The sequence below is a fragment of the Grammomys surdaster genome, unplaced genomic scaffold (genome assembly GCF_004785775.1).
Source record: "Grammomys surdaster isolate TR1022 unplaced genomic scaffold, NIH_TR_1.0 126153, whole genome shotgun sequence".
Lineage (NCBI taxonomy): Eukaryota > Metazoa > Chordata > Mammalia > Rodentia > Muridae > Grammomys > Grammomys surdaster.
In genome coordinates this window covers 6443155-6456965 of record NW_021620961.1, presented here as the reverse complement: position 1 = coordinate 6456965, position 13811 = coordinate 6443155, and the positions used below count along the sequence as shown (strand labels likewise).

The window sequence follows — 13811 nt, the reverse complement described above, 5'->3', positions numbered from 1 at the left end:
ATAACTCAATTACTGTTCCTTATGGTCTGACCAAGATAGTAAACTGGGACTAGTACACAGTTAATGATGTGAAGCCTTCCTCTGCCCAGTGTTTGTATTTTTGTACTTACCCATGCTTTGTAGCTTTACATAATTGTAACTTTGTAGAAACTAATATTTATTTTTAGCATGTATTGGGGACTTTGTTTTCCAGGGAAGATGTGCCTCCTCCAAAGAGTCGGACATCCACTGCCAGGAGCTATATTGGCAGCAACCATTCCTCCCTGGGATCCATGTCCCCTTCCAACATGGAGGGGTATTCCAAGGCTCAGTATAACCAGGTCCCCAGTGAAGACTTTGAACGTGCTCCTCAGAGTCCGACTCTGGCACCCGCTAAGGTAGCTGCCCCTAATCTAAGCCGGATGGGAGCCATCCCCGTGATGATTCCGGCACAGAGCAAGGACGGGTCTATAGTATAGGACTCTGCACCTCTCTTTTCTGCTTTCCATGGCTCGTTTCTTCTCTTGACATATCAAAACTCATTCTATTCTAAATTTTGTTAACAGTAGCCCATATATGTGTGTGTGTGTGTGTGTGTATCTGTACATATATATGTGTATATATATATGTACAGATACACACACGTGTGTATATATATATATGAAGAAGTTTATAAGAAACATGCTCCATAAGATTTTTTTGGTTAGAGTGAAACCTTAAAGGCTTAGGAGTAATGGCATTGACCAGTTGGAGAATTTGAGGTTTCTTACCAAGTTCATTTTAAGGGCATCTAAATAATAATGCCCTTATTGTATATCTTAAGAAAGATACAGCACTTTGAATATGATGTCATGGGTCAAGAAATTTGCAAATTTACAAACATACCAAGTTGATTCTTGAATCATCTAAAAATGATACTTTGTAGTTTCTACCATTATTTTTAGGACATCTGTCTCATTTATTTATGAACAACAGTAACTCTCAAATTAAAAAAAAATCCATGGAAAAACTACTTAATGTATGAAGTTGTTTTTATAGTCTGAGAATTCTTAAGTGTATTTGATTATCTGTAAGAATAGGAGACATTACAGTGTTTTAGAAATGACTAGTTTTATTTCTAAGTCACTCATAAACATCTATGACATGATTTCTTTTTTTCTTCCTTCCTTCCTTCCTTCCTTCCTTCCTTCCTTCCTTCCTTCCTTCCTTTCTTTCTTTCTTTCTTTCTTTCTTTCTTTCTTTCTTTCTCTCCTCCTTTCTTTCTTTCTTGTTGTTTTGCGATAAGGCCTCAATCCGTTTGTTGCCTAGGCTGGCCTCAAATCATGATCTTCTGCTTCAGCTTCATGAATGCTAGGCTCACAAGTCTGTATCACTATACTGGCTGTAGAACAGTTTAAGTATTTAACTAATACACTACAGAGGCAACAGGAAGAAGTAACCTTTTGTGCACTACAAAAAGAAGCACCTTTCAGCTTCAGAAGCATTTGCCTCTGCTACACACAGAGCTGAAACCCTTGATGCAACACGGGTGAGGGTAGGAGGAGGAACAATGAGGAGCGTGTCTGCCTCGGGGACTTTGGACGGCCGCAAAAGTCTGACCAGGCAGGATGAGGGGGCCAGATTTGTCAGTCTGCAGCTAAACACTGCCTTTCTACTTTAGGTGATGTTTTTGCAATTGAAAAGGAAGGAAGAAATGGAGGGAGGGACAGAGGGAAGGAAAGAAAGAAAACTATTAATTCACTTACCTGGCAGTAATGGATGAGAATTCTCAAATTACTGATTTTTAAATTTGTGTTTTTCTTTTGTGGCAGACCGAACTGCATATTTTATGTTGTAGAAACATGTAATCTAGGCTTTTGATTTGGAGTACGGTTCCTGGAGGATGTTTTTCTCTAAGAGTCAGTGATCAAAGATATTTGAGGCAAGTTAAGCGTCTTCCACTAGTCCTGAATTCCAGACTTGGGCAATGTGCTTGATGTCCTGTGGCCAAACCTGCCTCTTGATAGTTGACAGAGATCAAGGTTGAGTCTTAGTTTTGTGAAAGTGACTTACTCGTAAAAGAAATTTTAAAAGGAGTAAAGGGACTACTCCTATCTGCCAAATGTATTAAATATAGTTTTCGTAGGAAAAAAAAGTGAATTTATTGTATATCCCTTAAGATTGTGAGGGAGTGTGTGTAGAGTGTAATGAGCCAGCATTTTCTTCATAGTAGATAAGGTCTGTGATGATAAAAGATTTCTTTACCTGCAAAACCTTTCCCCTAGGGAACTGGTCTCTGTTAATCTCTTCAGGTGCTGTGCTGGTAAATGCTACATTATAAATTAATGTTGGCATGCATTTACGGTTAGGCAGACTATTGTGTATACTTTTTAATGGTGAACTTAAACTGAATGTCCATGTAATGGATTCGTGTACAGTTTTACATATTTGGAAGCCTTTTTTAAAAGTAGGCCTAAGCCTCACATAAAATTACTTTTTATATTTGTGTTGTTTTCATCTGTGCCTTTTTAGGTAATTTAATTTCTACAATGACTTTCTGGTGCCTATGAGCTAGCTATCACCTACCTTGAAGGTGCTTAGAGGTGAAGGTACTGTTTTCAGCAGCACACCACTGTGGCTCCTTTCTACCCCTAGAGTCTCAGTCTTGCCTTTTCTCCTCCACTCTTCTTGATGTCACTTAAATGATACCATTGTTTATTAGGATTTAAAGGAAATTCACACCCTCTCAGTACGCTTTGACTGTGTTTCTAGTTTATACCCATAGCCGCGGCTGACTCTCAGATGTTTAGCATTTTTCTAAGATATTACAAGAATAAACTGGAAAGTAGATCTTAATGATTTGTAGGTAATGAAGATTATGCTAAGTAGAAACTACGACAAAAGCAGATGTGCGGAATCTTTTCCTTAGACTTTGTTTTTATTTAAAGGCAAACACAACCTAGAGTATCCAACTACTTTTAGTCCAGATCTGTAGCAGCTGTAATCTGAGAGAGAAACTGGTTTTAAAAACAAAACACAACATTGAAAACCAACAGGCCTGAAGGATATAGAATCAGATATGGTTAAGTTTTAGGGTTTGGTCTGCAGGCTTCTCATTGTTAAGTCTCAGTTTACCTAAAGGTCAGAGGAGTACTAAGAATTTCCCAGACAAGTCTCTGATTTTGATTGAATCAGGGAACAAATATTTGCTCTAGAATCAATACTAGTAATGGTCACCAGCTCACCAACTTTGTTGGTGCATCTTAACTACAGAGCCAGTATGAGTTCAGGGCCAGCACTGGCTTCACAGCAGAGCTTTCTGATTCCACTCTATAAACGAGAGACTTAACCCATATTTTAATGTTCCATGGGGTAATCTGGAGAGAAGTGACACTGGATTCCATAGTCTGTGTTCTGAATACAGAATAGTTTATGAGTATTACTATTGATAATCGTAGTAGTGTTTTCCTGTTAGAAAGCCTCGCCTAATACTCAAAGTCTGGTATTGATTTTCATGATTTCTCCGTTACATAGACAAATACTTACTTATATTTGAGTTATCTCCCAAGGCTCTGTTAGTATGGAAACACAGACTAAGTGTGTTTAGTAGGGAAGATCCATACAGATTATGGAAATGCCTAATTTCTGCTACATGTGACTCTGCACATCTATGATCCCAGCACTCAGAGGCACAGGAAGATCATGGGTTTGAGGCCAGTAGCCAGTTCAGAGCAGGCCTGAGCTACAGCAAGAGACCTAACACCTGGAGACTGAACTCAGTAATACAGTATTTTATCTCGAATGGGCAAAAAGACTGAGATTTGAATCTAAATTCTTTTAAGAAATGAATTTCAGACCATGCCCTGGGAATTAGATTAAGTGAAGAGGCGAGTAAACCTTACGATTAAAAAAGAACTCACTGCATGGAGTTGGCTATTCTTTAATGTGTGACTTATTAAATAACTACTGTCTATGTGTATAGCATGTAAATTTGAAGCTATGTGAATGTTCATAGGTTTCTGTTTTTTCTAAAATATTTTCAACAGTGTTTAGAGTGCTCTCAGCTGCCTTATTTCAGTGTGAACAGATAATGTTCCTATTTTATGTGGTGAATGCTTTAACTGTGTCACTTACAGAGTAGTGTGTAGAAAACGGCTGGCACAATTTTAAGTGGTTTGTGACATTATATATTACATATGTACATATGTTTATAACATTGTGTTTCATAGTATAAATGTTCTGGGCAAGTTTTAATATTTCAAATGCCTCTGGATATTCCAGCAATAAAGGCAACATGTTCTGCAGTCAAGTTTGCCTACTTTGACACTAAAATAATCTGTATTTGAGCAAGCAGATTCCTTTTGAAAATATTACAGAAAGAGAGGGAATAAATAAATTTGTGAATTGTGGTTATTTCTCCTTTAGGAAGGCCATTTGTTTACCTTCCGGAACTTGCCCCTAAGCTCTAAGTTCAAGCATACAAAATATGTCCAGTTTGTACTTTAGAGTATAGAGGCCATCAGTTTGGGGCTTTGTGTTTATTCAGACACTAAAATGTCTGCCAAAGATGAGCTAATTTGTTTAATGACACAGGTGCTAAGAAGACCACGATTCACCAATTGACTTATTCTTGTTCCTACTTGTGAATTTTGGCAATAAACACAGCTTGTATTAAGAATACTAATTTGACACTCACATTTGTAAAGTTATTGGTAGTGTCAGTTTCAGATTTTGTATTTCAAATATCTGGCTTACATATCCAATGATGCAGATTTTAAAGTTTGTAAGAACAATTTTGTTTAAAAACAGAAACTTGCTCTTAGTTTTGTGACCTTGTGTACTTTTGAAATAAAATGAAGAAAGCAGTCCCCTGCCTTGCGGTGTGGCTTTATTTTTGCTTTTACAGACACCTACCAAAGCTTCAGTGTGTCTTTCCTTCTTGCTTTCCTGTATCAAGCCTCTGTCAACCTCATCGCTTGAACAAGAAGAATAAAAGAATGTAATCATCATATATTAATGAAACATACATAATATTGTTTGCCACGCCACACATATGCCAGTGTATAATGTGGAGGTTGAAGCTCCTGGAATTCCAAAATTTTAGAAATCAACTCACATTTTTCAGGTGAATTAAAAGTGAGTGTTTATAAATGCATATTAAACACATAAGCATGTTTTGGTCCCTTCCCGCTGCTTTAACAGAATCTCTTATTCTGGTTTATTTATAAACAAACTCTGCTTACAGTTCTGGAAACCTGCAAACCCAAGACCACAGATAGCACCAGAAGAGTCTGATAGAGTTGTGTCTTCCTAAAGTGGAATGAGGGAAGACAAGCTCATTCATGCCTTTCATAAGAATATTGATTCCAACTAAGAGGGTGGGATCCCTCAAGCCATTTTCCAAAGTGTCTCCCCTCCCCATCCCCCCATCCCGTCCGCCCCCATCACATTAGCCATTGAGAGTTGATTCAAGATGAGAATTTCAGAAGAGCAAAAACATTCTAATCACAGCAACAATCATCTCATGGTTTAAAGCTATTTTCTTGGGCTTGAAATGCTGATTTCAAGAAAATGGGGGATTGGCATTTTGGTAAGAATACACGTTGAAGAATAATGTGGTTATTTACTAAGTTGTCTCAGCCTCAGCCTTGCCAGCATCTTGTTACTATAAGCAACTGTCCTGTGCACTGTAGAATGGGAGTAGCATTTCTAGCTTCTACTCATCAGATGTCAGTAGTAGCCTTGCCTCTGCCCCAGTTGCTGAAATGAAATGTCTTTAAATTCTGCTTATTGTCCCTGCACTGCCTGGGCTAGAAGGTTCATCAGGTCCACTTAAGAACAAACTTGGCTCAGAGAAAATGTGAGATTTCCTACTCAGGCTAAGATGAAGAACACAGGACATGTTGGAGTGCTGGTGATTACTGGTTGCTTCACTTAACTGTAATTTCATGAGCTTAACTGGTGGCAACCTCATGAAGTGTTGGAAGGTTTTAGAGAATTGGCATGACAGATATTTGTAGTCATCCTTGATATTTGAGATACTCATAATACACAGAATTTCAAGTCTGAATTTTAAAGTTCATATTACAATAGAATGTCAGGTGAAAGTATGGTGTATAATTGAATGCCTTTAACATAGACCATATTTTAACCAGAATAACTCTAAACACCAGACAAAAGCTTGGCTAGCTGAGTAAACACTGCAACACTGAATGTAAAGTATCTTATCATTAAAGTTGTCTAGTATGTATCTAAGCCATAACTGAATATAACTTCAAAATGCAGTAATGGCAGCAGATGACAGGCCAGCCCCACAAACCAAGCTCAGGGCTTTAAGGTTTTCTGCTGGTGTTTCTGAAGTAGAAGCAAAGTTACTAAAATGACTTTTCAATGTTGCTAAGTATTAGAGAACAGCAAGGAAGTCCTGTCCTTGGTTGTGATGATTTAACGAGCTAATGAAAAGCTGAGAAATAAATGTTATTCTAGGTAGGTAGCACATTACCTAATTTTGATATCCTAATACTTTTTAGTGTAAAAATCTAGGGAGACCTGCTAAGATGCCTAATACATCGTTTCTTAGACTTTTTAGTTTTCAAAAAAATCTTACAGTACTGTGTCAGTTGATGTCTTTAAATGATTGGTCTTCTGAAACTGGTTATTTACAAGTGACTTCTTTATGTATAGTTGTATTTGTTTGCTAGGGCTTCCTTTTGTAACAAGCTACCACAGATGGTGAGGCTTAAGTAACAGCAACTGATGTCTCCAACTTTTGAGGCCAGAGGGCCTCAGTCGAGGCAGTGGCAGGGAGGGCTTCCTCCAGGAGCTGTGAGACGGACTGTTCAAGCATCCGTTTTTTGGCTTTTCCATGGGTCTTTTCTCCCTGTCACCTTCACATTATTTTTTCCTCTATAAATACCTGTCTCTGTCCATATTTGCTTCGTTCGAGGACATCAGTCATACTGTATTTACACCCAACGGAGAACTCACCTGACGTAACTGTAGTATCTGTTCAGAGCAGCTTCCCAACTCATGCAATCAGGATTACGTTTCCACAGCAGAATCTGGGGTGCTGGGGACAGCTCAACTGATAATACCAATGGGTGCAAACTACAAAGGCCCTAACCAAACAGTCAAAATTTATATGGAATATCTGCATAATTTTCTGTTTAATATGTGGTGATTTTGTTTGTTTTTCAAGACATTATACTGGAACAAACGCTAGATCAGGCTGGCCTCACTCAGATCTGCTCGCCTCTGCCTCCCAAGTGCTGGCATTAAAGCCATGCGTCACTGCCCAGGTTTAACTTATAGTGACTTACCATCAACACGAGTGATACCTTCACTTGCCTCTTCTTTTCTCCAGAGTCTATAATCTTTGAAAAACAAAACGGGATGGTAATGCCGTTTAAACATACGTGCTCCCCAAGTGGAAGCAGATGAGCTACCAATCAGTGTGTCTTTATGACTCTTGCTGGAAAGATGCGATGACGACTTTCAGGGAAGCAGAACTAAACAGCGTGTCTTTCTAAGTTAGTAACTGGGTCTGAGTAGCTTGCTTTGGTCTTTTTTAAAAATTGTATTTCAAACAGTAAGAATGACGGCGATACAGTGGGAGACACAAGACAAACCCTCACCACCATGTTTCTGTTCCCAGTTTTTTAAACGTATAGGCAAAATAATAACTGGCAACTGAGTTACACCTGGAACAAAACAATCATTACTATAGGCAAAAAGTTGGCAGCAAGAGGGTAGACCACAGTACCAATAACCATGGCAGACACGTTATAGATGGGGAAAGCTGGCCTTGTAAATGTTGGAAGGAGGCCATGGAACTGTGCTTGGAACACGAGTGGAGCGAATTCCTTGAACAGGGAACTGACAATGCTGAAATGCCTGTCTATCTGGAGCATGAGAGAGTGCTGGACTGTTGGGACTTGAGAGATGTGTGTTGATGTTCACACTCCTGTGGAGAAGATGAGGACTCAAACCCTATATGGACTGCAGTCTAACAGCAAGCAGGGAAATGAGTGTGTGGATGCAGATGTCTTGGGATTTAGGACTCAGTGCTGTTAGGCACTACAAAAGAGGGAAGAAAACCAAAAGCAGATGCCGCGGTTCTCAGAGTCCGCACACACCCTATGTCAGAAAGTCCAGCCGAGCAGACTATCAGTGGTCTTAGTTGTAGATAATTTGCAGCTGCTCTCATTTTATTCATAGTAAGCCACTCCCAAATACATTTCTAATGAACTTTTCAGTATACATTTAGTTTCTTCAAGTTGCTGGAATTTCTATATAGAACAGTTCTATGGAATCAGCACAAACTAAGTGAATGAAAGAATGAATTATTTTGCCCTTGAAAAGAAGCTTATGATTAAGTGACATATTAGGTTAGCTATTCCTACATGAATTTTGGCCACTGGCAGTGTGTTCCTTTAATGTTAAATAGGACAGTTTCCCTCTCACATAGTCCCAGAACTGTCAGCAATAAGAACATTTCTAGGGAACAGTAGGAAAGAGAGGAATGGAGACCAGTAGTCTGGAAAAGCTGGGACTCTTCTAAGACACACCAGGCTTTTAACAAGAAAAGCCGAGTACTTCTCTGTGTTCACAGAACAACACAAATCAAGGTTAAAGTTCACCAAAAGTAAAACTAAAATGTTCTCAGCATTTCAGTATGTATTTATGTGAGTTTGACTGAAATTTCTTACTATGTTATGAGCAAACAATAAGCCACAGCTAAGGGGAAAAAAGTTAAGTAGCAATTCAAATTTTACAAGGGAATGCCAACAGACTTAAAATGTAAAGTCAAAAAGGTGAAATCTCTGTGGCAGTTGCAGGAATGACATCAAACTTTGAGGTAGTTTTGCGGTGGTAATTTATGGAATTTTCCCCAACAAACATTATTACTTTTGTACACCATGCACTTTAGTACTGAAGTAACACTTGAAATCTGTCAGGATGTCCAAGCCATCAGTAATCTGCTCATGCTGACAAATTAAAATGGGCTCCACAACCCTTGACATCAGGGACAGCCTATTTTAATGATTAATCCCTAAAATATTGACAAACTAAAATAATACAGCTCTTTTACAGTTTGCTCAAAGATACGGCTTATGAACACCTAGCATTGCTAGGCAGTGATGGCGCACACCTTTAATCCCAGCACTTGGAAGGCAGAGGCAGGCAGATTTCTGAGTTCGAGGCCAGCCTGGTCTGCAGAGTGAGTTCCAGGACAGCCAGGGCTACACAGAGAGACCCTGTCTCGAAAAAGCGCCCCCCCCCACCAAAAAAAAGGCCTAGCATTATGTTCCTTATTGGTTAATAGTTGAGATAGATATTAGGAGTGAGACTGAAAACACTTTTTCCATATGCTGATCTAAGAGAGGTACAGAGAAGGAAACATGGCTCCCTCCCTCCCTCCTTCCCTCCCTCCCTCCCTCCCTCCCTCCCTCCCTCCAACATTTCAGCAGAGGCTGTATCTGCCACAGGGGTGAAGTGCTTTCAGGGTATCTTTCTTTTGTACATATATTTTATTGTATGGACACCACTTCTAGAACATAAAAAATACTAATCAAGAAATGTTAATTGTATATAACTATGGAACACTTAAAAATTTCCACCACTATAGGAAGTAAACCTTCAGGCTAAAACCTCTTTTCATATCAAGGGGACATTACTTGGAATCCAACCTTTAGCATTGACAATAAAAAGATTATCTGATGCCCTCTTGTGGCCAACAACTTTTAGAGGGGTTTTATTTTTTCATTAAAATTTAAACTATTTTTCATTAAAATCTAGCCTAACAGATCTACCAGAAATAACACCTCATTGTTTCTTTTAAAAAATAAGTAAAAAAAAATCACGTAGTATTATTAACAGTGCAAGACAATGTGTAAACTTCTGTTACCCAGCTGTTAAAAGCATGTATCCTAGAATTACAATGCTCAAGTTCAAAGTTCTCTATTACAGTACCCAGGGCAGTTTAAATACTCAGTTTTCTCTTCTGTAAGGTAGACAATATTAGGACACACACAGGATTGTCATGGAATGGAAAGTACTCACAATACTTATTCCCAATAGGTTAGGTAAAATAGTTCATGTATATACATACACATGAACTATACAAAATAATCTTGATTATTAGGATTTTTAGTTTGTTTTAGACAGAGCCTAGCCATATAATGTAGACTGGCCTTGAACTTGCAATCTCCCTGCCTCAGGCATCCAAGTGCCGAGACTTTCATGTGTATGCCACCCTGGACAGCTAATAAGCAGGTTCTATTTGTCAGTCCTGTTTTGTGTACTCACTTTTCAGGCACCTCATGGAAACACATCGAGCTTTAAATACTTGCCAGATACCAGTGTCTTACATTTCCCATTTCCTAATGAGCAAATTCTAAGCCAGGCCTGGTGGCTCCTGCCTATAATCCCAGTACCCTGGAGGTAGAGACAAGGGAATTGGGAGTTCAGCGTCCTTCTCAGCTATATGGAGAGTATGAGGACTGTCTGTGACACAGACCTTGTGTCAAGAACAAGCAAACAAAACCCTCTATGCCACATTCTTTTCTCACTACATTTTATACGTTGTTTCAGCCCTATCATAAAATGACATTTTCTCTTCTGAAGACTCAGATTATTCTTTTACTGGCTTTATACGCTTGGACAACATGGATGAATTATAATCCTTCAGGATATTGTAAAGGATTGCAAAATGCTTCAACTAAGCATTGTGTATATCAATTCTGTATTTCTACCAGTATGTCCACAGGCTGTTTCTCATCTTGTATTAGCTAAAAGTAAATGAGTTGACCTTAGAATGCTTTTTAAAATGTTTTTAACTCCTCCAGTATAAAGGTTCTAGAGTTACGGCTTCCAGTTTAGTGCTTTTATGGGATTCCTGAGTATGTGAGAGAGTGGGTCTCTGATTCTTGTTCTCTCTCTCGGGCCCTTTCCTTCTATTTGTTTATCTTGTCCAACCCCAATGTGTTAGTTTTTGTCGTATGTCATAATATACCTTTAAAATAAAAAAAAAAACAGTAAAAAAAAGGTTTTGGAGTATTAATATTTACCAGAAAAATCCAAAGATGCAGAGTAGAAAAATAATATTGTCTGTACTTAGCTCCTTTCTCCTTCTTCTGAATGTACTGTCAAAACAGTGGTTTACTCAGAGAACACACACACCATTGTAGATAGGATATTTTCATGTTCCCACCCTTATGTCATATATTTATCCACTCTTTTCCTTTAGCAACATAGCCTTTTTCATACTACCATGAATAGATATTTTAAATTGTATTTAATTGCTCATTTGCTATGGCTATTTTTTTTTGTCACCCAAAAATATTAAACTCTTACGTAGATGATAGCCCCATTTAAGTACTTCTGTAGATAAATTTTTTGAAGTACAGTTGCTAGGTGAAACCATACACACTTCAAAAGTACAACTGCCTTCCAAAAGTCTATATTCCTTTAAATCTCTACTCTGACACGTTTTAAACAAGGGACATTACCTTTTAAATGATGTTTGTTTTGTTAATTGATACATCTCAAAGATGTAAGTATCTGTAGGGTACAACATAGGGAACTATGGGATATACCAATACATGGATACATTGTACAGTGTTTACACAGTGGATATTATTAATCCTTTCTGTCTAATGGGTTAAGCAATTAATTTTGCCCAGTATCTGCAATCTTTCAACATTACTAGGGAAGCCGATACATGTCCTAGCCTCAGTACTACAAAAGTGACACATCAAACAGCCAATGTGACAGAGATGCTTGTGTCCATACACCTCACTGATGTACACATTACGAGCTCTACTGATATGTTTTCAAGTCCTATGAAGTTCTTAAGTTCCTATGACTATCTGTAACATGAGAGTTCTTTCTGTAGCTCCTCCATTTTGAGGAGAAACAATTATGATTTTTTTAAAAACTTGTTTTATGCAACAAACATCAAACCACAACAGTAAGAGTGGCATTACCTGCTATAACTCTGCATGGAATTGATAACTATTAAATTTGTTTTAGTTCTTATGTTAGAGATGGCCTTCTGCTATACATTTGGAAGCAGGAGCAATTTCTGCAGTGTTTAGAGTGTACAGATTTTACATGGGAATTCCAGGAGCTTTCCTTGATTTGCCTTGGATAACAAATGTCCAGTGAATACTCCAAGTGGCGTATATGTGTGTATAACACAGGGGTAATGTGTTTTCAGGGAGCATCCTAGTTACTGCTTCTCTAACCAGGGTCTAATGCCAGAGGAACCATGAGGAAATTTGGTCAAAGTAATTGTTAACATTGTGTTAAACAGCCAAAAAAAAAAAAAAATGATAATTAAAAAAAAAAGCAAAAGCATGCCCATCTTAGGCATTGAGATATTATTTCTCTTATCTGGAGCTTCTTATCCATTAGCCCATACTGCTATTGGAATCTGATTTACAGTTCAAACAAATAAAATCATTGTCAAATTTTTAGTGTTCCTTTTCGGACATAACTGAATAGTCTGTAACAAGGAATAAAGACTAGTTCTAATACAGAAATTTAATTCATTTTCACTTAACATAATCTTTGCCTGAGTTTCCTTCTGTCAAATCTTGGTCTAACCTCACAAGTTCCAGTAGTTGGTAGACTTTACACAGGTACCAAACAGGATGTGGTGCTAAGGTATCACAGAGCACAGGCTTTTTGCTCCCTTCTCATTTTAAAATTAAGATGCCAATTACCAATAGGAAAATACTCAGGGGAAAAGTTGATATTATGCTTTAGAAATATGCCAAAATTGTTACAGCTTAAGTCAGAACAGAGTGACATTGAATCTGTTTAAAATTTGAAGTGCAAGCACCGTGAACTACACTATAAAACTGACTTTATACTTTATAATCACTGAGCTGTAACTTCATTCTATCTTCTGTACTTACATAGTAAATTTAAAAAACCCGACAACTGTTGGGCATGGTAGCAAACATCTTTAATGTCAGCGCTCAGGAAGCAGAGGGAGGCAGACCTGTAAGTTCAAAGCCAGCCTATTCCACAGTGAGTTCCAAGATGGCTTGAGACCTTATCTCAAAAAACTAAAAAAGACTAAATGAAAGGAAGAAACCTGACAACAAGAATGTTTGGAATAGCCAGATCCTTTTTAAATCAGTTACTAAGAAGTTGTCACTCTTGGTTAAGTTCAATCAACTATAAAGGTTAGAGTGATGTGGGGAGACGTTTCGCTGATCTTGCTTTTTTTTACCTTTAGAATATGCAAACTCATAGATGCCTTTTCCCTTTTCTTTGTAGTTCATGTACGCTTACAAGACCGATGGCATTACAGTGGTATAAATATGGACTACTGAAGAATCTGAAGTACCATACTTTTCCCTTTATAACTCTAGTAAAAGACTGTTTTTGTTTTGTTTCTGAAAAAAGCACAGCACATTTTTTGTTTTGTTTTTAAGCTTTTAAAGCTAGGATATCATCTTGCCCAGGCTAGCTTCAAATGTGACGCACAACCGAGGTGAGCTGTGATGTCCTGTTGTCTGCCTCAGCCTCACAATGGGACTTCGGGCACTCCCACTATGTCCAGTTTACAAGGCGAGTTAACAGCAGCTACAGGAGTACTTCTGCTTTCTCTAATGGCAGAAGGCAAGTAAGTCAGATATCCTAGAAAATTATTATGGGTCAAAATCCTGGTGACAAAGGTCTCATATATACTGACTTTGATAGCTGAAAGTTGTTTTATTATATTTATATTTTCAATTAGCTACTGCCAGTAAATTATGTGGCCCTTGGGGGATCCCGTGTTCAATAAAAAAAAAATTTTTTTAAAGAAAGTTTAGATTATTTTCTTTCCTAAGTATCTC

At 38.0% G+C, this 13811-nt stretch overlaps 1 protein-coding gene across 3 annotated transcripts in view; it reads left to right on the top strand.

Annotated features, from left to right (window-relative positions):
* The window catches only part of Cxadr (CXADR Ig-like cell adhesion molecule), a 47765-nt gene extending 33984 nt beyond the window's left edge, over positions 1-13781 (top strand). The window contains exons 7-8 of one of the 3 annotated variants that reach the window (XM_028757230.1): positions 194-377; positions 13249-13395. In XM_028757230.1, coding sequence (XP_028613063.1) covers positions 194-377; positions 13249-13290 — 226 coding nt within the window. In that variant the 3' untranslated portion in view covers positions 13291-13395. Of the gene's footprint in view, positions 1-193; positions 4827-13248 lie in introns of those variants that run through there. The other 2 variants (XM_028757231.1, XM_028757229.1) reach the window with 2 other exon arrangements.
* Positions 13782-13811: the final 30 nt, after the last annotated feature.